The sequence below is a fragment of the Halichoerus grypus genome, chromosome 2 (genome assembly GCF_964656455.1).
Source record: "Halichoerus grypus chromosome 2, mHalGry1.hap1.1, whole genome shotgun sequence".
Taxonomy (NCBI): Eukaryota; Metazoa; Chordata; class Mammalia; order Carnivora; family Phocidae; genus Halichoerus; species Halichoerus grypus.
The window spans coordinates 28,969,875-28,994,375 of NC_135713.1; the positions used below are offsets into that span (position 1 = coordinate 28,969,875).

The following is a 24,501-nucleotide window of genomic DNA, read 5'->3' on the forward strand; positions in this document are numbered from 1 at the left end:
GTCTGCTTCTCCCTCTCCCTCTGCCACTCTCCCTGCTCATTCTCTCTCACTCTCTCTCAAATGAATAAATAGTATCTTTAAAAAAAATAAGTGAGCTTCCTTGGTAAACAATATTCACATGTGTTGACACAACCTATTGCTAGAGGAATTAAATGTGTCCCGCGTGACTCCACTAGGAAAAGAGTCTTAGAAACTTGTGCCTGGTTTCCTCTGGACTTCATCCCATGCACCTGTTCCCTTTGCTAATTTTGCTTTCATTGTAATAGATCATAGCCTTGAGTATGACTATATGCTGGTTCCTGTGTGTCCTCCCTGTGAACCACCGAAGGCGAGGGGTAGTCTTGGGGACCTCCAACCCCGTAGGGACACACTTAATATATTCTAAACAATAGTCATTAAAAACTAAAACAAATATATTTATACAGGTTAAATTTATTTTAAAAGTTAGTGACACCAATGAGAAACAATGAAGAATATCCAATCACTTAAAAAGTCACATATAAAAGTTTTTCACTCATACACAGCTAGCAGACCTTCTTGGAGGGCAATCTGATACCAGTCTTAAAGCCATGGATTCTCTTTGCTCCAATAACCTCATTCGTAGAAATTTATCCTAAAGAAATTATTAGTAGGGGCGCCTGGGTGGCTCAGTTGTTAAGCGTCTGCCTTCGGCTCAGGTCATGATTCCAGGGTCCTGGGATCGAGCCCCGCATAGGGCTCCCTGCTCAGCAGGAAGCCTGCTTCTCCCTCTCCCACTCCCCCTGCTTGTGTTCCCTCTCTCGCTGTCTCTCTGTCAAATAAATAAAATCTTTAAAAAAAAAAGGAGGGGCGCCTGGGTGGCTGAGTCATTAAGCGTCTGCCTTCGGCTCAGGTCATGATCCCAGGGTCCTGGGATCGAGCCCCGCATCGGGCTCCCTGCTTTGCGGGAAGCCTGCTTCTCCCTCTCCCACTCCCCCTGCTTGTGTTCCCTCTCTCCCTGTGTCTCTCTCTGTCAAATTAATAAATAAAATCTTTAAAAAAAATAAAAATAAAAAAAAAGAAAGAAATTATTAGTAATGCCCACAAAAGTTTATGTAAACTGCAGCACTATAAAAAAAAAATAGTAAATAGGTGGCAACAACTAAAATATGCAACAATGCAGGAAAGGTTTAATAGGTTTTCAAAAAGGCGTATTATTTACATTGGAAAATATTCATCAAAATGTTAAATTTTAAAAGATTACAAAAGAGGGCGCCTGGGTGGCTCAGTCGTTAAGTGTCTGCCTTCGGCTCAGGTCCTGGGATCGAGCCCCACATCGGGCTCCCCGCTCCATGGGAAGCCTGCTTCTCCCTCTCCCACTCCCCCTGCTTGTGTTCCCTCTCTCGCTGTGTCTCTGTCAAATAAATAAAATCTTTAAAAAAAAAAAAGAAAGTTCTGATACACTGGGCATTTCAGACACATTCATATGCACAGTATACATCTAATGATCTACTACCTTATAAACATTATAGGTATGTGTTCATATATGCCTTTCACTCTGGTTACTGTTTAATTTAAATATACCTCTTTTAAAAAGCGCAATCCAGACACTCTGCAGCCTCTTAAATGAATTTTAAAAAAAGAGTTGGAATACCTCAGAAAGTGATTTTCATCACTTTACCAAGCCACCGTAAGCCATAGTTAAAATATAAATATATTAAGAAAAAATACTTGGATACCTGATATTATGTCTAACAAATATGGCTGTGAGAAAACAATTCTGTCAGTTCAGCAGGCAATTATTGCTAAGCCCTGCAGATCCAAAGATTTAAGAAAACAAAACAAGGGCACCTGGGTGGCTCAGTCGGTTAAACATCTGCTTTTGGCTCAGGTCATGATCTCAGGGTCCTGGGATTGAGCCCCGCATCAGGCTCCCTGCTCAGTGGGGAGTCTGCTTCTCCTTCTCCCTCTGCCCCTCCCCCTGCTTGTGCTGGCTCTCTCTCTCTCTCTCTCATTCGCTCTTTCTCAAATAAATAAATAAAAAAAGAAAGAAAAAAAAGAAAAACCCATGATCCTTGCTATTGAGAAGCTGACAGGTCAAAATTCACTATAACCTAATTTAGTCAGAGCAACCAACTTTTATGTATAAGCAATTTCATATCTAAACCTATGAATACAAATTAATGAGATTAAACATACTGATGGTCAAAATACATACCTGAACAATCCTCATTTTCTTTTACAGGTAGGTGGGACCACCTCAAAATTTCTCTTACTAGGTGATCACACAATCCTTGAGCATCATTTAAATTATAGCTATAGAGGTAGCAGTATAAAAGAGAAAGATAATAGCGTATCTGAAGAAAACATGTTCTTCTTCCTCCTTAAACAAGAAAGAATTAAGCTTATATTAAAAACATGTTAGCAAGGTAATGTTTTTTTTTTTTTTGAGTTTATTTATTTAAGTAATCTCTACACTGAACGTGGGGCTCAAACTCACAACTCCAAAATCAAGAGTCACATGCAATTCCAACTGAGCCAGCCAAGCACCCCAGCAAGGTAATGCTCTCAATCTGGGTACAATGTAGACAGGAATGTTCAGTTTATGAAAGCTGTACACTCAGGTTATGTGAATTTTTCTGTATTTGTTTTATACTTCAATAAAAGTTTTTTTTTCTTAAAACAGGTCAGCAATACTTTGTTCTTTCTCATTTTTTTTTTTTTTAAAGATTTTATTTATTTATTTGAGAGAGAGAGAATGAGAGAGAGCGAGTACATGAGAGGGGGGAGGGTCAGAGGGAGAAGCAGACTCCCTGCTGAGCAGGGAGCCCGATGCGGGACTCGATCCAGGGACTCCAGGATCATGACCTGAGCCGAAGGCAGTCGCCCAACCAACTGAGCCACCCAGGCGCCCTGTTCTTTCTCATTTTAAGTTCTGAACTATTTTATTATCTTTCATCAGGCCCTAGGAAGACTAAGATTTTATCCCGAGAGAGCTGCAAATCCTTAGCATCTCAGCACTAAAGTCCATTAACAACATCTATCTCAAGTATACCTGGTATAAAACAGAAGGAAACATGCTAAAAAAAGAAAACCCCAAGAAACCATACATTTATCAGTTAGTCAAAGAGACTTCCCAAAGGAGAAGCACTATCCAATGAGATAGGAGCCCCTGACCACTGCATCCAAGTATCTGATGGGTGTTTAGAACTGATACCTTATCCATTCTTCCTGAGTAAAAGAATTCCAATTTTATTTGGGGTTAACAATGCACCCAGGGGCGCCTGGCTGGCTCAGTCAGTGGAACATGAGACTCTTAATCTCGGGGTTGTAGGTTCAAGCCCCACGTTGGTTGTAGAGATTACTTAAAAATAAAAAAAATCTTTAAAAAAATAAATAATGCACCCAGATCACAATTTCTCACTTAGATGTGGCCACATGAAAAAAAGACTGAGTTCTGAACCAAGAGATAACACTACGTAGAACTTCCAGAAAAGCTACTCAAAGGGAGGTAACTCAGCTAGGAGGTGCACCCTTTCTTGCCCTTCCTGCTCCCTTCCTTTCTCCTGTCTAGAATATGGATGCAACGGCTGGAGTTCCAGTACCCGTTTTAGCTCATGTAATGGCCTTAAGACTGGAAGCAATGCACTAAGGACGACTGAGTAGAAAAACTAAAGGACATGGGTCCTTAATTAGACCACGGAAACACCAAATCAACCCCAGATTGTCAACTTCTGGTCTCTTTTTGTAAGAAAGAGAAATAAACTTCTTTCTTGTTGAAACCATTATTACTTTCAGTCTCCATTATTTGAAGCCATTCCTAGTGGATACAGTTGGAAATAAAATGTAAAGGTCCATAATGGAATTCATTTTTTTTTAAGATTTTATTTATTTGACAGAGAGAGAGAAAGAGCACAAGCAGGGAGAGTGGCAGGCAGAGGAAGAGGGAGAAGCGGGCTCCCTGCTGATGTGGGACTCAATCCCAGGACCCTGGGATCATGACCTGAGCCAAAGGCAGTCTCTCAACCAACTGAGCCACCCAGGCACCCCATAATGGAATTCATTATGAAAACTTTTCTCCATCAGAACTTCTCATCTCCTTGAATGCCACACTTCTTCATCCAGTTGAATAATCCCCAAATGTGAGAACTACATTAGACTTCTTTCTCCAGATCTACTCAGTCACAATTCCAACTGATCAAAACTATTGTCTGTCAAGTGTAACCTCTGCTCTCCAGTACTCTTGACATTGCTTTCAGGACCTACTCAACAGACTAAGTTTCCTGCTTCCATGTGAAACCCACATAGCTACACCACATTCCTACAAATGACTCTCCACACTGTACCAAAAGAATCTTTCCAAATGGCCTATATTCATTTGAAAAGTTCTCTTTCCTACATAAAGTATCTAACTGATCCCAATCTCGTCGGGATAAAATCTTAATCCCTTCGCATTGCATACAGTATGTTCCTTATCATCTATTCCCTACATACCTCTCAACTTAGCTCTCACACCCTGCCCCTAATACTGCATACATATATCATATAATCTAATCCTATTAAACAACTTCCAATTTACCAAGTTGCCATGGTTTCTCACGCCTTTTTGCTTTTATAATGCTACCTCCTTTGTTAAACCATTACCACAATTTTAGCTCGCTAATTTATATTCAATTTTAAGTGTCAACTCCTCCAGGTTTTCCCCAGACTAATGCTTACACTCCAGCCTCAGATTGCGCAAAGGGCTCTTCTGTGCTTCCCCAGCATCTACCAAACAACGTAATGAAAAAGTACTAGTTTTTTATGTAATCTCTCCTCCACATCGTGGGCAACTTGTGGGTAAAGTTATTTATTTCAGTTATTCCTAGTGCCTAATATAGTACTAGGGACATAGCAGGACCTTGATAAATACTGGTTAAAATAGGGGAATGAATGAAATATGCAAAGCAGTCAGAAAATAAGCTTAATAATTGGCCAAACCTGACCATGTAGTAGTTATAGTCATAGCTAGCTCCAAGGTTGCTAGCTGAGTGAGAACTTGCCATCCTAGCCAAACCCTCAATACCATAAAAACTATCACCAGTTTCTAGAATCTACATTCCTCTAGTCTCATCAAAAATTCCATGAAGCCCATACTTAATCCAACAATCAGTCTAACTCACAGGAAATTCTTAAAGTCGAATTACTTAATGGCAGAGAGCCTTAGCTCCACGTTTCTCTAAGTCTGTAAAAAGGTGGTAAATGGCAAACAAAACAAAACATTATTTTACTTAGGATATAAATCTCATTTTTTCCCCATCAATAATCAGTCACAGCTCCCATCACCAACCAAAAAACAAGGACAGAAGGAGCCTTATCTATAGATAACAGAAAAAATTCTTAGTGCTACAAATTCCAAGAGTAAAAATAATTTTAAATAAGTATTTCTGATAGTCAAGGTGCCTACCATTGTGTATTCCATTTGAGCATTAAGAAATTGTGAGCACTCAGGGCGCCTGGGTGGCTCAGTTGGTTAAGCGACTGCCTTCGGCTCAGGTCATGATCCTGGGGTCCCGGGATCGAGTCCCACATCGGGCTCCCTGCTCAGCAGGGAGTCTGCTTCTCCCTCTGACCTTCCCCCCTCTCATGTGCTCTCTCTCTCTCTCACTCTCTCAAATAAATGAATAAATAAAAAATCTTTAAAAAAAAAAAAAAAGAAATTGTGAGCACTCAGAAATCTGGAATTATTTTTAAGTTCTACAGCATGCCAAAATACATTCCTACCAATATTATGGCAAATATTATTTTTTAACACTCTCCTACCTTTCTCTTGAGTTTCTTGTAGAGCTTTCCTCCACAGTTGAACAGATTTTTCATATGATCCTAACAGGAAACACTCTTCACCTACAAAGTTTTTAACCAACAATCAATCATGGTTAATATTACTTTATAAAAATTTACTTCATTTTAAAATTTAGTGGATACAGCTCAGCCAGAAACTATTTTGAAAAACAAATAATTGCAACCGATTAACAAAATCAAAGCCCAGTTAACTATATTGCTTATTCACAGCTAGAAAATGTTTATAAACTACTGACCATGGATAGACTGAAGTCCTAAGGCTTGGTTCAGGTGAACTCCAGCAGTCTGCAGGTTAGCCTGTATATGACATAACAGAGCCTTGACAGTAGCTGCTTCCCATGCCATCTTTTCAGTTAACTGTCGGTCACCTTCAGGAAGTCTTCGACTTAATTGTGTTTGATACCATACGGTGTTTTTGTACAACACTCTCCAGAGAACAATCAATCTGCACACAAAATTAAGTGATCATCAAAGCCAAATTTCAGACTAGGAATAAAAATGAGTACAGCCTTCTACTCAGCCTTATTATATTTGCCTGTATTCTTCATTAATAAAATAATATATATACAAACTGATCAGATTTAAATATAGCACAAAGTCCACTGATCAAAAAATGCATAATACATTTTTTAAATCTTCATGGTTATTTTTCTGTAGTGCTCACCTAAACCAAAATCATTCAATACTTCAGCATGTATCATGGCTGCCCAAGGCTAATAAAATATGTGTGTTGAATAAAATTTGGCATAAATCCTAAAATATTTAAAAAATTAATATAAAAATCTATTAATGCTGACTGGTAATGGATATAGGGTTTCTTTTTGGGATTATAAAAATATTCTGGAGGGGCACCTGAGTGGCTCAGTCAGTTGGATACCCAACTTTTGGTTTCTGCTCAGGTCATGGCCTCTGGGTCATAGGATCAAGCCCTGCATCAGGCTCAGCGAGGAGTCTGCTTGGGATTCTTTCCCCTTTCCTCCCCCTCAAATAAATGAATAAAATCTTTTTTTTTTTTTTTAACTTTTTTTTTTTTTTTTTAAGATTTTATTTATTTGACAGAGAGAGAGATAGGGAGAGCAGGAACACAAGCAGAGGGAGTGGGAGAGGGAGAAGCAGGCTTCCCGCGGAGCAGGGAGCCCGATGCGGGGCTTGATCCCAGGACCCTGGGATCATGACCTGAGCCGAAGGCAGACGCTTAACGACTGAGCCACCCAGGTGCCCTAAATGAATAAAATCTTAAAAAAAAAAAAAGCATTCTGGAAATATGCTAATAATTCTACAACCTTGTGACTATGTTAAAAATCACTGAATTTCACACTTTAAAATGGTGAATTTTACAGTATGGGAATTATTATCTCAATTTTTCAAAAAGGAAAACATCTATAATGTTGATGGTATCCTGATATAAAGTAAATATACCTGTGTCCTGGTCGCTGAGCAAGATTTACTACTTGAGGACGAATCTTGAAAGATGAGTCCCAAGACCAGTTTTCCTGAGAATCACTATATTGAAACATTTGAAAAATGGGTACCACCAATTTGTCTTGATCTGCTGTTCTACTTCCATCAATAGATGCTGAAATAACTTCAGGCTGAAGAATGTATATGCCATTTAAATTATCAGCTACCATTTTAAGTAAATGAAAACAAGCCAAAAGCTTCTCTGAAAATAACTGACCCTGTTGTTGCTGAGTCAGCAAAAGCTTTATAGTATTTGAGGTCAGCTTTACCAAATGTCCCACATCTTGTTTGTATCTCATATCCCAATACTGCATTGATAAGCACTGATGAAAGAGTTGAAAGATACAAAGTACCCATGCATTTTGTCTTGTGCTCTTGCTTAAAAAAGGATCTAGTTTGGGGAAAGGACATTTTATAAATTGAAGAATGTAGAAAAAATGAGTGATACAAACAACTGTGTAATTTAACATTACATTTTTTTCTGTCACATTTTTTGAAATTCCAATAGCCCATGCTGCAAGGAGATTTTTCTGAACAGAATGCAGTTCTGTAACGGTTTTATCTGTCTCCTTGATATTATCCTTTGCATGTATTGTATCAAACATAGATGCAAATTCCAATCTTCCCTCCTTGACACTACTGAACAATGGATCATTTTTTTGGTTCCAAAGTGAGAATAAGTTGTCTGGAAAGTGTTTGCCTTCATTAGTTTCTTCTGCTTCAAAATCCTAAAACATGAGTGAAAAGAATTATACTTAATGTTATTTAATACCTTATAAGTAAAATCACTGGTGTTCTCAAACTTCTCCCCCTTAACAAGAGAAAAACAAAATATGTTTCTTGGAATAAAGTCAATATGTAACTGTTCAAATAAATAAAAAACACTGCTACTTAGTACCTGGAAATCTGTTGTTTTTTCACTTAACTTCATTGTTTCTTCTGCCTGTAAGAATCTGGGGACAGTAGAATCAGCTAAACTTTTATTTCCTTGGTGTTTTAACAGGCTACATCTCAGGGAATCCAGTGATCGCAAGTTCAGCCCTTTGCCTTTTGGCTGTAGAAGATAAAAGATTTCCAAGAGTAAAATTTTATCTGTAATTCTATCACAAGCAGTTAAAAATTCTATAGACAACCGTATATAATCCAAGGATATTACTGTCAGTACGGTTTTAAATCTGAGAAAACTAAGAAGCCAACTTTTACCAATGATACCAAAAAGCACTATTACCTTAGACAATATCATACTTTGGTATGTTTTCTCAAGCCTCTGGGTTGAATCAAGTAGAAGTGATCTCATGAGCACTGATGGAGACAGGTTATCAACAAATCGAAGGGTTGTGACCATGTATCCATCAGAAATAATGAGGTAGGGTAACCGTGAGTGTGCTTTTATAGAAAATCTCTGTCTCATAGGGTCACTATCAGAAGCTGATGAATCTACAGAATTATTTGAATCTTGAAATGTAAACTGCTGAGGTCTAGCAAACAAACACAAAATTAAACAATTAGTAAGAGAAAAATCTTAAAGGAAACAATCATATTATTCCAAAGACGAAAACAATTAAAAACTACAGAATGATAAAAAAGTCCAGTTAAACATACTAACATTAAATTGTATTATCTGTAAGGAAAACATAAATGATTAAATAATATGTAGGTTTATATGTTTTTTAAATATTCCCTGAATTTTGGCATTTACTCTATTTTGTTTTTAAATTAGTTTTATACAAACTATTTCAGAGAAGAATTAAGGCAGTTCATTTTTACTATTAAAGAGTTAAATAGTTAACCTTCCTTCTTAACATATATTTAAATACACTTATAAGAATATAATTATAAGCTATGAATATACTTGTTATTGAGGAGAAAGAAGGGGTGCCTGGGTGGCTCGGTTGAGTGTCCAACTCTTGGTTTCAGCTCAGGTCATGATCTCAGGGTTGTGGGGATTGAGCCCTGAGTCGGGCTCCGCACTGGGCATGGAGCCTGCTTAAGATTCTCTTTCCCTCTCCCTCTGCTCCTCCCTCTTAAAAAAAAAAAAGGAGGAGGAGAAAGAAAGAAAACTGAGAAAGACATTTGGAAAAGATGGTAGTGAGGAAAATTTTATCAGTTTAAGCTTAAATTTGACTGAGCTTCCACATAAATGTACATATTTACTGTTATGGTGGTATACCTGATTATGATTACTTAATATCACTGCTTATTAACTTTGGGGCTTTATAAAGAGAACAAATAATCAAAAATATAATCTCTTTCTGGTTAGGAAATTACACCAAATGGTCAATAACAGGAGACTGGTTAACTATAGAATGTACACACCACAAGGAATCTATAGAACATTAAAAAATTACTTCATGGAAATATGTATAATATAAACAGTTTAATCAAAAAAGCAAAATAGTAAACAGCATATATCATAGAACTTTTTGTTTTAAAAAAGAAACTAATATTGTTATTATTATAAATACCATATATATTTTTTTTAATTTGGAGGACAACACACTAAAATGTTAATTGTTATTTGGGAGGAATAGGATTACAAGAGTATTTCATTTTCTTTACTATTTATTTTTATAGAACGTGATTTTTTAGTTTTTTTAAATAATAAATATGTATTACTTTTGTAATCAGAAAAAGTAATCCATTTAATTTTTTTTATTTTTTTAAGATCTTATTTATTTGACAGAGAGAGACACAGCGAGAGAGGGAACACAAGCAGGGGGAGTGGGAGAGGGAGAAGCAGGCTTCCCGCCGAGCAGGGAGCCCGATGTGGGACTTGATCCCAGGACCCTGGGATCATGGCCTGAGCCGAAGGCAGACAGCTGAGCCACCCAGGCGCCCCAAAATTAATCCATTTTAAAAGGTCCTAAATTAATTTTAAAGACTATGAGGAAATTCAAGTCAATTATGAATTAGACCATAAAAAATAAGGAAAAAATACTTTCACTGCAGAAAGTGACAAATTTCTCAATTAGGATTTTCTAATACTAAAAATTAAGCATCCTTTTTTGCTAAATATAATCAAGGACACACCCCTCCTCAATTTCCTTTCTGTGAGGCAATGGCAATGGATTAATTTCAAAGGACTTTTCCAGTATTTTTGTATTGTAAATACCTGTGTATATATGTCAGGTCGTATCTAATATCAGCATCAATAACAACAAATATTTACTGAGCACTTACTTTACGTCAGAAGTGTGCTAAGCAGTTTGTTACTATTTATTATTTCACTTCATTCCCTCAACCCTAAGAGACAGAGTCATCTTCATTTCACAGTAAATGGCTTAAAGTATAACTTACCCAAAGTCACACAACTAGTAAGTAGAAGAACCAAGATCTGATTTTTAATCTGTCTCCAAAGCCAAACTGCTACCCCAACCCACAATTAAAAATTAAAATATGGCTAAATTCTAAAGTCTTCTATCCATTTCCCACAACTTTTTCCTTTTTTCCCCTTGGGGAAAAAAAAGATAAATCCATGTGCCAAGTTAAGTTTGAGTTACTAATTTATGTAAGTGCTCTTCTTTTAAAACAATAAAACACATAGCATACGTTTTGAACTTTTACATAAAAGAAGATATATGTTTGTGTTATTGAATATTTAAATAACTTATACTTACATAGTCACAATGTCAAATTTTCACCAGGATTAAGCAACAAAAAGAAATAGAAGAAAACTATATATAAGAAACAGATATTGAGATGACAGACTCAAAGAAGGAATGAGACAATTTGAAAGATAAAATTATTTTAAAAAATACATAGTAAAGTAATACCAAAGAAGAAAACCTGTAAACAAATTAAAACAATTCAAATGTCTCACCTATATGTTATTAGTGGGTGAAAAGGAATAAATTCTGCTGGCCCAAATTCTATGGAGCAGCCAAATGTAATTAATGTTACCAATTCACCTTGACAGGTCAATAAAACCAGGGAGCCACGTTTTAACATACAAGCCAGAAAAAGACTATCATGAGTCCAGCTGATATCACCTACCCAGTAGGACCTAGAAAAAGCAAGACAGTATGTTTAGAAAGGACTCTCTACAATGTCTTTCACAATTTAAAATGGCCAAGCAAGGGTGAAACATTTCAAAAATAAGGGAAAAAGAATGAATAGTAGGCAACTGCCACATACATTTTTGTGTATTTTACTTCCCAGAAAAAAGGTAAGAAACAAAGATGTTTGCTCATAAATATGTACTCCATACAACATAGCAATTAGAAATTCACAGATACATAAGCAAATAAGATGAAAATACTCCCTAAAAGAGTTAAGCTTTTCAGTCACTCACATTTTAATTAGAACAACTTTAATCATATTGGTGTCTACAACTAAAATCCACTGATAGATTTAAAGGTCAATACCCCACCTGTCATCTCTGCAGTTTGCCAGAGTTCCATGCAGCAGCAGACTTCCTCCTCCCAAAGCCATCCTTACTACTCCTGAACTATCTGGTAATATTAATCTTTCATGGAGACAAAAAGTAGCTCCTCATGTAAATTATGACAGACACTCTAAGTCAAGCAGACCACCGCACTGAGACCAATAATACTTTCATTTATTTATTTTATTGAAGTATAGTTGAGACATGATGTTGTATTAAATCCAGGTGTAAGGGGCACCTGGGTGGCTCAGTGGTTAACCGTCTGCCTTCGGCTCAGGTCATGATCCCAGGGTCCTGGGATCGAGTCCTGCATTGGGCTCCTTGCTCAGCGGGAAGCCTGCTTCTCCCTCTCCCACTCCCTCTGCTTGTGTTCCCTCTCTCACTGTCTCTCTCTGTCAAATAAATAAATAAAATCTTTAAAAAAAAATTTCAGGTGTAAGAATGAGTAATACCTTTAGAAAGGAACTTTTGGAGAGGGAAAGAAAATGAAGAGGCAAGGCTAGATAGACCTGAAAACTTTGGAAATTCAGAGAACAGCACAGAAAAGTGTTCAGAAAACGAAATTAAGAAGTCCAAGAGGAAATCTGGTAGTGGCTCATGTGCCATCCAAAATCATGACTTATGCTGACTTGTGTTGCTATTAACCTACATGCAGAGCATGCCAACTTTGTTTAAAACGCTAACACCTCAGCCTCCCTGAGTACATAATGGTTTTCCCAATCCAGGTTATTTTCATTTTGGTCTCTAATTAAGCTCAATAGTTCCCTACCCAGTTGTAACCCCACTCCTCCTGAGACAACCCAGGAAAAATTAAAAGAGAAAAGAAAATATGTTCATGTATCCTCCACCCTACCAAGACCCTTTCTTAAAGTAGGATTTTCCTTACATAAAGCAATTTTAGAATCTATCAAGCACAAATGCTGAAAGGAAATTGCATTATCTATCTAAATACCTATTTAGATACCTTTTGAATTATCAGAGCCTTAAACTTATTAAACTATTGGAAAATAAAAACAATATGTAGAAACACAAGTGTTCTTACCTGATAAGTGTAGCTGGGACCACAGGATTCTTATTACTACATCCTCTCAGGCTACCACAGAGAGTAACAAAATTCAGTGTGTTTATAAACAATACCTGAGTTGCCTAAAAAGAAAAATAAAGACAACAAAACCATTAAATTATTTTATTTTAATCATTACTTTTAATTCTAGAGACCTAGAGACTATTATTGTATCAATAAACTATCCTAGAAGTCTTTCCTAACTGGCAAAACAATACTGAAAACTAAAACTCCACGCCCTTTTATACTATATTTTAAGGCCATCAGTTACCACTTTGCCCTTTTTGTTCCTTTTTGCTACCCTCTTTTCACTTCTGAAGGTCAAGTTTTGAAATTACAGCAGCTAGTTTAAATAACTTTACCAATCTACAATGTTAAATTGGATCAGAAAACACCAATTTAAAAAACATAAAGTCGTTATTAAAAAACAAGGAACTCCAAACTGGACTAAACTCTTTTATAGGTTGCTTCCAAGACAGATTACATTTACTGACCTTTGGGTCTTTCTGATTAAGAGTTACTGCCAGGGTAACACCATCTCTTGAAAAGGCAGAAAGTAGAGCTCCTCTTGACTTTACTGATTCACATTTAGGAACCAGACTGCACAGAAGGCAGTTTTGTTGTGCCCAATGAACATGGTATGGCAATGATCTAAGAAAGTAATGAAATAATTGAAAATAGGAAATATGGTAACTTTTAAATTAATATTTAGTTCATCACAAAAAATTTAAGAGTCCAACTAAATTCCTATATGTGCACAAATATTAGGGGGCCTTTTAGCAACTGTTCAGAAGTTTCATCCAAGGCACAAAAGAGCAGTTGCCAGTTAAACAAGTTCAATATCAGCATTTTGTTAGTAATGGCATGTTCCATGTCAACCCCAAATACATCTGCTTTGATGAAAGGTTCAGGTGACACATATTTCTACATTACTATAAACATTTTTACAGAAATTAAATAGGTAGAAAAGAAAGGATTTTTAAAATAGTGGCAATGTTCTGGGGTGCCTGTCTGGCTCAGGTGGTAGACCCTGCGACTCTTGGGTTTTAAGTTCAAGCCACACGTTGGGCTCCACGCTGGGCATGAAACTTCCATACAAAAAAATAAACAATAAAATAAAATAAAATAAAAATAAAATAAAATAGTGGCAATATTCTATATTTGATATGAGCATGGTTATACATACATTTATCAAAATCCACCTCATTATACACTTGATTTTTTCATTTTACTTTATATAAATTATATTTTAATAAAGTACTGTTAGCATATAAAAATGAAGAAAATAAGCAAAAAAAAAATCACACTATTTTACTAAATCCTACTCAGGCATTTTATGCTTTTAATGCACTCTGTATATTACTGGGTTTTTTAGAATAAACAAAACTGTTTATTTTATTTTTATTTATTTTATTTAAGTAATCCCTACCCCCAACGTGGGCTCAAACTCACAACCCCAAGATCAAGAATGGCATGCTCTTGAGTCAGCCAGGTACCCCTAAACAAAGCCAGGTACCCCTAAATAAAACTATTTTTTAAATTTTTTAAAAGATTTATTTATTTGAGAGAGAGAGAGAGAGAACACACAAGCAGGGGGAGCTGCAGGCAGAGGGAGAAGCAGACTCCCCACTGAGCAGGGAGCCCGATGTGGGGCTCGATCCTAGGACCCTGGGATCATGACCTGAGCCGAAGGCAGATGCTTAATTGATTGAGCCACCCAGGCGCCCCAATAAAACTATTTTTTAATTTAAAAAGTACTTGAGCATTTAAAAGGTACAGTAGTAAATTCAAATTATGTCCCTTTTAAAATTCAATTGAATTATTTTTCGAAATAGCTATCTCTATACCACAACCTTTCTTACCTTTTACATGTTCTCATTTCCAAGAAAGGAAACAAAACAAAAACAAGAAAAACCTAGAGTAAACAAACATTTAAAATGAAAACAAAATAAAGTATTTATGGGAAGAACACCTTTGTAAAATCTCGTAAGTTCAAATTCACATTTCATTTAACTAATCTTATTATGTTTTTATGGGAGTAAAAATATTGCTGTAAAAGGGATAAAAAATAAGGAAGAATGAAATCTTCACCTTACCTTATAGGTGTAAATACATTTTCATGCCACCGAATTGCTAGAAATGTCAACTTCAGACATTCTCCAGAATAAAAAGTAAACGAACACAAGCAGCAATCTCCAAATAACTGTAGATAAATTTAATAAACTTTAGTATATAACTCATCTGAAAATAAATCAAGATATATAGAACATGTATTTATCATAAATAAAATAAAATATGGAAATCCTGCTTGTATTTTTATTCTTAACATTAGGCTCAAGAATAAATAGTTAAAAAAAAAAAGAAGTAATTTATTTCTGAGCCAGAGGCATGCCCCAAGAAAACAATGCCATTTACTGTGACTATTACTGGAAAGATTCTTATATATTCTTATGTATTTTTCTCTTATTTAATAGTTATATATTATTTAAATTAGGGCACTACCTAGAGGTGGAGGAAGGTAGAGGAAAATAAAATTTCAAAACGCGATCTCTAACAATAGTGGATTGGGTAATGAAATGTTGGTCCAGACGTACAAAGAATGCATGCAGCTATTTATGTTTTTTAGCTAATGAATAGGTTCTTTCTTGGAAATTAAATGTCTTACTTAGTATCACCAGTTCTAGCTTTTTCAATTATTAAACTAGTTATATTTTGAAACTAAGGAAAAGTACAGAATCAGTCCTAGGGAACAAACTGCTGGTTGCCAGAGGGGAGGGGGGAGGAGGATGGGCAAAATGGGTGAAGAGGAGTGGTAGGTACAGGTTTCTAGTTATGTAACAAGTCATGGGAATAAAAGGTAGAGCATACAGTATATAATCAATGGTACTGTAATAGTTTCGCATAGTGACAGATGGTGACCATACTTGTGGTAAGCACAGCATAACATAAAGAGTTGTTGAATCGCCATGTTGTATACCTGTAACTAATGTAACACTGGGTCAACTATACTCAAAAATAAATAAATAAAAGTAAATAAAAACTTAAAACTAGGGAAAAGTGAAACTAGGGAAAGAAAAAGGAAGCTCTAACTTAAACCATTTTTTAAGTATAATTAACAGTATTATATTAGCTTTGAGTGTACAATATAATGATTCAACAATTCTACACATTTCTCAGTGTTCATCAAGACAACTGTGCTCTTAATACCCTTTATCTATTTCACCCACCCCTCACCCACCTCTCACCCACCTCTCCTCTGGTAACCACTAGTTTGTTCTCTGTATTTAAGAATCTGTTTATTTTGTTGTTGGTGGTGGTAGTGGTTCATTTTGATTTTTAGATTCAACATGTAAGTGAAGTCATGGGTATTTGTCCTCTGACTTATTTCACTTGGCATTATACCCTCTAGGTCCATCTATGTCATCACAAATGGCAAGATCTCATTCTTTTTTATCACTGAGTAATATTCCATTTTTTATATATACCACATCTTCTTTATCCATTCACCTATTGATGGACACTGGGTTGCTTCCATAGTTTGGCTACTGTAAATAATGCTGCAATAAACATAGAGGTGCATATGTCTTTTCGAATTAGTGTTTTTGTTTTCTTTGGGTAAATATCCAGTTGTGGAATTAGTGGATCATATGGTATTTCTATTTATAGTTTTTTGAGGAAACTCCATACTGTTTTCCACAGTGGCTGCACCAATTTATATTTCCAACAGTGCACAAGGGTTCTTTTCTCCACATCCTTGTCAAACACGTGTTATTTCTTGCCTTTTGAGACTAGTCATTCTGACAGGTGTTAGGTGATATATCTCAGTGTAGTTTTGGTTTGCACTTCCCTGATGATTAGTGATGTTGAGCATCTTTTCATGTAACTGAGGCCATCTGTATGTCTTCTGTAGAGAAATGTCTATTCAAGTCCTCTGCCCATTTTTTAATTGGATTATTTGTGGGTTTTTGGTGTTGAGTTGTGTAAGTTCTTTGTATACTTTGGATATTAACTCCTTAACAGAAATATTTGCAAATATCTTCTCCAGTTCAACAAGTTACCTTTTTGTTTTGTTGATGGCTTCCTCCTTCCCTGTGCAAAAGCTTTTTATTTTTGTGTACTCCCAATAGTTTAACTCTGCTTTTGTTTCCTTTGCCAGAGGAGATGTATCTAGGAAAATGTTTCTAAAGCTGTTGTCAAAGAAATTACTGCCTACGCTTTCTTCTAGGAATTTTATCGTTTCAGGTCTCACATTTAGGTCTTTAATCCATTTTGAGTTTATTTTTTTGTGGTGTAAGAAAATGGTCCAGTTTTCTCAACACCATTTGTTGAAGAGACTACTGTCTTTTCCCCACTATATATTCTTGCCTCCTTCCTCATAAACTAATTGACCATATATACATGGGTTTATTTCTGGATTCTCTATTCTGTTTCTTGAGCTATGTGTCTATTTTTGTGCCAGTACCATACTGTTTTGATTACCTACAGCTTTGTTCCTCTTTTCCAAGATCACTTTGGCTGTCTTTTGTGGTTCTATACAAATTGTGGGGTTATTTGTTCTCTTTGAAAAATGTTGGTATTTTGATAGGGATTGCATTAAATCTGTAGACTACTTTGGGTAGTATGGACATTTTAACAATACTCATTCTTCCAATCATGAGCATGGAATATCTTTCCATTTGTTTGTGTTATCTTCAATTTCTTTAATCAGTGTTTTATAGTTTTTGGAGTACAGATCTTTCACCTCCTTGGTTAAGTTTATTCTTAGGTATTTTATTCTTTTTGGTGCAATTATAAATGAAATTGTTCTCCTAATTTCTCTTTCTGCTACATCATTACTAGTGTAGAGAAATGCAAGAGATTTCTATATATTCATCTCATATCCTATGACTTTACTGAATTCATTTGTCGGTTCTAGTAGTTTTTTTGGTGGAGTTCAAATCATTTTTAATAAGCATTTTAAAAAATATGACCAAGAAATGTAAAAATATTTTTTCCACAATAATTTCATATTTACTGTGACAATTAATGATGACTAAAGATACAGAACAATGCTTTACACACTCTGCTCAATAGCTTCACAAATAGTGTCTGTTCTTAGAGTCTGAGATCTCAACTTCTATAACACCCTGTCTGATTTGGATTTTACCTCGTTTTTTATAAAAACAGCATGCACTACAGCTTCTTTATCTTCATTAGAAGGCAAATGAACTGCTTCTTCAGATATGATCTGAGACCACTGGCCTACCAATGAAGGGCTTTTAGAAGAGAAGATACTCTTGAATTCCAAATATTCCCAAAGAAATATGCATCCAGAAGGAGTTACAAGCAGAACTCTTTTCCCATTTCCAGATACATACAAGTACAGTCTCAAGGAGCTTGCTTAAAAAAAAAAAAAAAAAAGTTAATTAAACTTCTGAAGTCTGAATTCTTCCCAGAAAGTACATAAATCTATTCTGACAATAAGAAACCTAAATGATGCGTCCACTCAGGATAAAACTAAGGCACAACTAATAAATTAAAAATACAAATAATAGTAACATTTATCATGTATTTGTTACATGATATTAGGAACCCATTGTTATCAGATATGATAGGCCACACTTTTCTTCAAGATGAATCTAAGTATCACAAATGAACACCACCAAAAAAATTCATACATATATAAGAAAACATATATGTATATATTCTCTATCTATACAGATATATATATGCACACATACAGAGATGTGTTTTTAAAATAGGAATAGGAAAATGTTTCATCTTCTTTTCCTTCTATTTACCAAGTAAACCAATTTAAGTAAATAAAAAACTCCTACCTACTGCAACTTGAATCATTTTCTTAGGCTCTTCAGTTGTCTGTATAGTTTTCAAGCAATCTTGATCTTTGTTCCAAAGAAAAAGCTCCCCTGTAGTGAGTACCCCAGCCAGCCAGGCATCTGTTTCCAAAAAGGAAATACAATACTTATAATCTAATATTTCCCTTGATATTACCCCAAATTATGAACAAACACAATTAATCTAGCCTTTTGAAAATATCAGTACTACTTAACCATTACTGGATGTTGTTAGGACAATAACATCCTTCAGTAAAGGCTGCAGACAAGGAATTTTCTTCTTTGTTCTTCCTGACAGCAAATTAATTTCATTTATGAATTTATCATCCAAAAGAAAAACAGCTTCATCTTCCTAAGAGAAGAAACATGTGAGACTTAAGAGGTTCCAGAAGTTAATTCAACCTCCAAGCTAAATAATCCCAGAAAGGAAAATAAAGTGACATTCAAGAAAGATTATATACTTGTACCACAAATAATAAAATGAACAATAAGGTTGATTAGGTAACCTGGAGATTTTTTTCATTCTATCTTAAAATACTTCTTAATAGAATTACTAGGTAGAATAATCTAATGGTTGCATCTAGATCTTTTTGACCTTTAAAATTATAGGAGTGTTGGGGCACCTGGGTGGCTCGGTCATTAATCGTCTGCCTTTGGCTCAAGTCATGATCCCAGGGTCCTGTGATGGAGCCCCGCATCGGGCTCCCTGCTCCGCGGGAAGCCTGCTTCTCCCTCTCCCACTACCCCTGCTTGTGTTCCTTCTCTCGCTTTGTCTCTCTCTGTCAAATAAATAAAATCTTTTAAATAAATAAATAAATAAATAAAATTATAGGAGTGTCTTCTAATTCTGCTAGCCAAAATTGAGTTATGTGTTGTTTAATTTCATCAATTTGAACAGTAGTATGGGCAAGTTTTTAAATTATTTACCTAGATTAAAACAGATATGGCTTCTGAAATTTGTAAAACCCAGGTTCTGATCATTTTTTATTATCTAGAAAAAGCATGCTGTTTTGAATGAACTGTGTTTTCATATATTTTAGGGCAGTGGTTTTCAAAGTACCACCTAACCAACACTATCAGCAACACCTGAGACCCTGTTAGAAATGCACACTCTCCACCCAGAACTACTCAATCAGAAACTCTGGGAGTGGGGCCCAACACTTGTTTTAAAAACATCACCAGGGCGCCTGGGTGGCTCAGCTGGTTAAGCAACTGCCTTCGGCTCAGGTCATGATCCTGGAGTCCCTGGATTGAGTCCCGCATCGGGCTCCCTGCTCTGACCCTGCCCCCTCTCATGTGCTCTCTCTCTCAAATAAATAAATAAAATCTTTTAAATAAATAAATAAATAAAAACATCACCAGGTAAAGGGGTGCCTGGTGGCTCAGTTGGTTAAGTATCTGACTCAATCTCAGCTCAGGTCTTGATCTCAGGGTTGTGAGTTCAAGCCCTGGGTTGGGCATCACCAGATGATTCTGAACCACTGCAAAGTTCAAGAGACACTGTTCTAGAGGAAGTTAAAAATACAATTTCTCATAGGAAATGACTCTAAACACCAAATTTTTAAATTTTCATAATTATTACATATTCTAAGAGGATTTTATAGGTTTGCCAACTTTCCCTAAGGTGAGGAATCTATCCCATATATTGTAAATGGTATTCCTGGATTGCTGGTATATTTTGGCCCATCTTTATTCTAAGTTCTAAGGGGCACTTTTATTGAATACTCATGAAAATCACAATGGGAGGAAACACTCCACTGACTGTTCCAGTAAGGAAAGGTTCAGAAGATTAAATATTCCCTTCTGGTTATACAAAAATAAAAAGCTTTTGCACCATGCAGGAGGGAACCATCAACAAAACAAAAAGGCAATCTGCTGAATGGGAGAAGACATTTGCAAATGATATGTCTGGTAAGGGGTAAAATCCAAAGTATACAAAGAAATTATATAACTATACACCAAAAAAACCCAAATAATCCAATTAAAAAATGGGCAGAGGACCTGAATAGACATTTTTCTACAAAAGACATACAGATGGCCAACAGATACATAAAAAGATGCTCAATATCACTAATCATCAGGGAAGTGCAAATCAAAACCACACTGAGATATATCACCTAGCACCTATCAGAATGACTAGAATCAAAAAGACAAGCAGAGGGGTGCCTGGGTGGCTCAGTTAAGCATCGGACTCTTGGTTTTGGCTCAGGTCATGATATCGAGTTCTAGCCCCGCACTGGGCTATGCTCAGCGGGGAATCTGCTTGAGATTCTCTGGCTCTCCCTCTGCCCCTCTCCCTGCTCGTGTTCTCGCTCTAATAAATACATAAAATCTTTAAAGAAAAAAAAAGACAAAAGGGGCACCTGGCTGGCTCAGTCAGTGGAGCATGAGACTCTTGGTCTCAGGTTGTGAGTTTGAGCCCTATGTTGGGTATAGAGCTTACTTACAAATAAAATCTTTTAAACAAACAAACCAGAAATAACAAGTGTTTGGCAAGGATGTGAAGGAAAAAAGGACTCTTGTGCACTGTTGGTGGGAATTTAAATTGGTGCAGCCACTGTGGAAAACAGTATGGAGTTTCCTCAAAAAATTAAAAATAGAAATACCATATGATCCACTAATTCCACTACTGGATTTTTTTTTAAGATTTTATTTGTTTATTTATTTGTCAGAGAGAGAGAGAGCACAAACTGGAGGTTGCCAGAGGGGAGATGAGTGGGGAGATGGGCAAAATCCTTGAAGGAGATTAAGAGGTATAGAGTTCCAGTCATAAATAAATAAGTTACACAGATGAAAAGTACAGTACAGGGTATATACTCAATAACATTGTAATAGTGTTGTCTGGTGACAGATGGCGACTATACTTATTGTGAGGAGCACTGAGTAATGCACAGAATTGTAGACGATGTTATACACCTCAAACTAGTATAATATTGTTATGTTAATTATATTTAAATTAAAATTTTTCATTAAAAAACTCCCTTTGAGGGCAACTGGGTGGCTTAGTCAGTAAAGCATCAGACTTTGGCTCAGGTCATGATATCGAGATCCTGAGATGGGGCCCCACATCATGCTCCATGCTCAGCAGGGAGGCTGCTTGCTTCTCCCTCTCCCTCCCCCCGCTCATGTTCTCTCTCTCTTTCTCTCAAATTAATAAATAAAATCCTAAAAAAAACACCTCCCCTTGATATATGCCATCTCAACCTTAAACATAATAAGACAAAAAAAATTTTTCAAAGTAAAATACTTCTTTTAGACCATTTAACTTTCTGGAAAAGCTAACTTGCTCCCATAAAAAAACAAAAACAAACACAAAAATCCTGTTCTGTGAGCACGTGATCCTTCTAAAGATGGTGGTTTAAGACCACAGAACATTCTAGCTTAGAGGCAAAGTATAAATTTAACACATTATTACAGCTGGTATTGTATGAAGAAAGAAAAACCTACCTGTCCCAACCAGGAGACTCGTGGCCAGGGCTTTTTCTGCTTGATACTTGTTGATGTTAAAACTTCTAATCTTATCTCCATGCTTGTTAAGATAACAATGACCAATTAAGTAAAAACAGTCCACCAGACACCAGATGCTGTAAAAAAAAAATAATAATAATAAATAGCCCATAAGATTTACTAAGCATCTTAATTTAGAATTTTCACAAAGTAAATTACTTTTTCATCAGCTCAATTTAACTCTTCTTTTAAGGTAAGATATTGAGAATGCATTTAGTATCTTGTATCTCAGTTAGGCAAAATGTATTTGCTTTTTTTCACAAGTTTTTTTCTCAGACTATAAAGATAAAAATAAAAATAAAATAAAAATAAACTAGGAAAAGATCCTGACGATAAAGTTTCTATGCTTTTCTCAGTGCCATAGGTTGTATTACCCAAAGATGGCCACAACAGTATCTCCCATCCCACATGCTCTTTTTATACTGTGACTTTCACACCTCTCTCATTGAAAACTATTTGAGATATGAGATACTAAATGCATTCTCAATATCTTACCTTAAAAAGAGGAAACCATGAATCCATATAATAAGTAAACTAATCAATTGAACATTTTATTAAAAATGGTATATTTACATTGTTTCAAAGTATAAAAATACACTATAAAGTACTCATTAATTGCAAAAAAGAAAAGAGTAACTTTATAATGAAGAAGCCAGGCAGACTCCATGTAATCCAGTGATCAAAATGAAAATTATCAGAAATGGGACAACTGGAGATCATGTCACCTAATACATAAAATGAGAAAAATGTCTCTGTAACACGAGCTAAAGATACATAACCTGAATCTAATCACAAGGATGTATTAGGCAAACCCAAATTGAGGGACATCCTACAAAATAATTGATCTGAAATCTTCAAAAGTTTCAAGGTTATGGAAGTTGGGAAAAAGATCAAGAAACTGGTCAAGTGGAAAACCTCATAACTGAGTTGCAATGAGTAATTGTAAATTTTATCTTTTCATGATAAAGGACAATATTGGCAACTGGAAAAACTTGAATAGAAACTAAGGATGATATGGTTGTAATGTATGAATGTTAATTTTCTGATTTTGATGGGTGTCTTCCACATATGTAGGTAATTTCCTTGTTTGCAGAAAATACACACTAAAATATTCAGAGGTAAGAGACCATCAGTTTGTCACTCACTCTCAAATGATTCATGAAAAATAGTTCCTTGTACTATATATGCAATTTTCCTATAAGTTTCTGACTGTTCCAAATTAATTTTCTTAATTTTTAAAATTGAGAAATCATGGGGCGCCTGGGTGGTTCAGTCGTTAAGCATCTATCTGCCTTCGGCTCAGGTCATGATCCCGGAGTCCTGGGATCAAGCCCCGCATCAGGCTCCCTGCTCTGCGGGAAGCCTGCTTCTCCCTCTCCCACTCCCCGTGCTTGTGTTCCCTCTCTCGCTGTGTCTCTGTCAAATAAATAAATAAAATCTTAAAAAAAAAAAAATTGAGAAATCATATGTAATTTGGCCATTGGCCTATATTCAATCATAGCCTTATTCTTTCCTTTTTTTTAAATTCTATATTCCTAATTCTAGTTTATGAAATCCAAAAAAGTTGAATTTATTTGGTATCATTAATGTCATCTTTAAAAAGAAAGTAGCTGAATTTTTTTATAAAATAAGCTTAAAAAAAAAAACTATTCAAGTATAGCAAAGAGGACCTATTAAGACGCTAGCCATCCTCATATTTTATACTGTAACATTGTTTTTCAATTGCTTAGAACCCTAATAATCTAAATGACGACTTCCTGACACACCATTTTTATAAACTTTAAATATAAATAAAATTATAAATAAAAATAAATAAATTCTTTTTTTTTTTTTAAAGATTTTATTTATTTGAGAGAGAGAGAGAGAGCACATGAGAGGGGGGAGGGTCAGAGGGAGAAGCAGACTCCCTGCTGAGCAGGGAGCCCGATGCGGGACTCGATCCCGGGACTCCAGGATCATGACCTGGGCCGAAGGCAGTCACTTAACCAACTGAGCCACCCAGGCGCCCAAGAAATTCTTTAAAAAGAGTTAACCAGGGGTGCCTGGGTGGCTCAGTTGGTTAAGCGCCTAACTCTTGATTTCGGCTTAGGTCATGATCTCAGGGTCATGGGATGGAGCCCCGATTTGGGGCTCTGCACTCAGCAGGGAGCCTGCTTTCGAGTCTCTTCCTCCCCCTCTCTGCTCCTCCCCCGCTTGTGCACACACACTCTCTCTAAAATAAATAAATCGGGGCGCCTGGGTGGCTCAGTCGGTTAAGCGGCTGCCTTCGGCTTGGGTCATGATCCCAGGGTCCTGGGATCGAGGCCCACGTCTGGCTCCCAGCTCAGCGGGAAGCCTGCTTCTCCCTCTCCCTCTGCCTGCCGTTCTGCCTACTTGTGTTCTCTCTCTGTCAAGTAAATAAATAAAATCATAAATAAAATCATCAATCAATCAATCAATCAATCTATCTTTTT

The 24,501-nt window shown here is 36.1% G+C and overlaps 1 protein-coding gene across 4 annotated transcripts in view; it reads right to left on the reverse strand.

Annotated features, from left to right (window-relative positions):
- Positions 1-24,501, reverse strand: part of CPLANE1 (ciliogenesis and planar polarity effector complex subunit 1) — a 137,240-nt gene that overhangs the window by 106,648 nt on the left and 6,091 nt on the right. For 3 of the 4 annotated variants that reach the window (XM_078066652.1, XM_078066651.1, XM_078066654.1), the window contains exons 2-15: positions 21,989-22,125; positions 18,758-18,893; positions 18,524-18,643; positions 17,854-18,086; positions 14,804-14,910; positions 13,202-13,358; positions 12,687-12,790; positions 11,081-11,263; positions 8,489-8,738; positions 8,159-8,314; positions 7,219-7,988; positions 6,036-6,244; positions 5,761-5,841; positions 2,177-2,341 (exon numbers count right to left, since the gene is read on the reverse strand). In XM_078066652.1, coding sequence (XP_077922778.1) covers positions 2,177-2,341; positions 5,761-5,841; positions 6,036-6,244; positions 7,219-7,988; positions 8,159-8,314; positions 8,489-8,738; positions 11,081-11,263; positions 12,687-12,790; positions 13,202-13,358; positions 14,804-14,910; positions 17,854-18,086; positions 18,524-18,643; positions 18,758-18,893; positions 21,989-22,069 — 2,752 coding nt within the window. In that variant the 5' untranslated portion in view covers positions 22,070-22,125. The remainder of the gene's footprint in view (positions 1-2,176; positions 2,342-5,760; positions 5,842-6,035; positions 6,245-7,218; positions 7,989-8,158; positions 8,315-8,488; positions 8,739-11,080; positions 11,264-12,686; positions 12,791-13,201; positions 13,359-14,803; positions 14,911-17,853; positions 18,087-18,523; positions 18,644-18,757; positions 18,894-21,988; positions 22,126-24,501) is intronic. The other variant, XM_078066653.1, reaches the window with a different exon arrangement.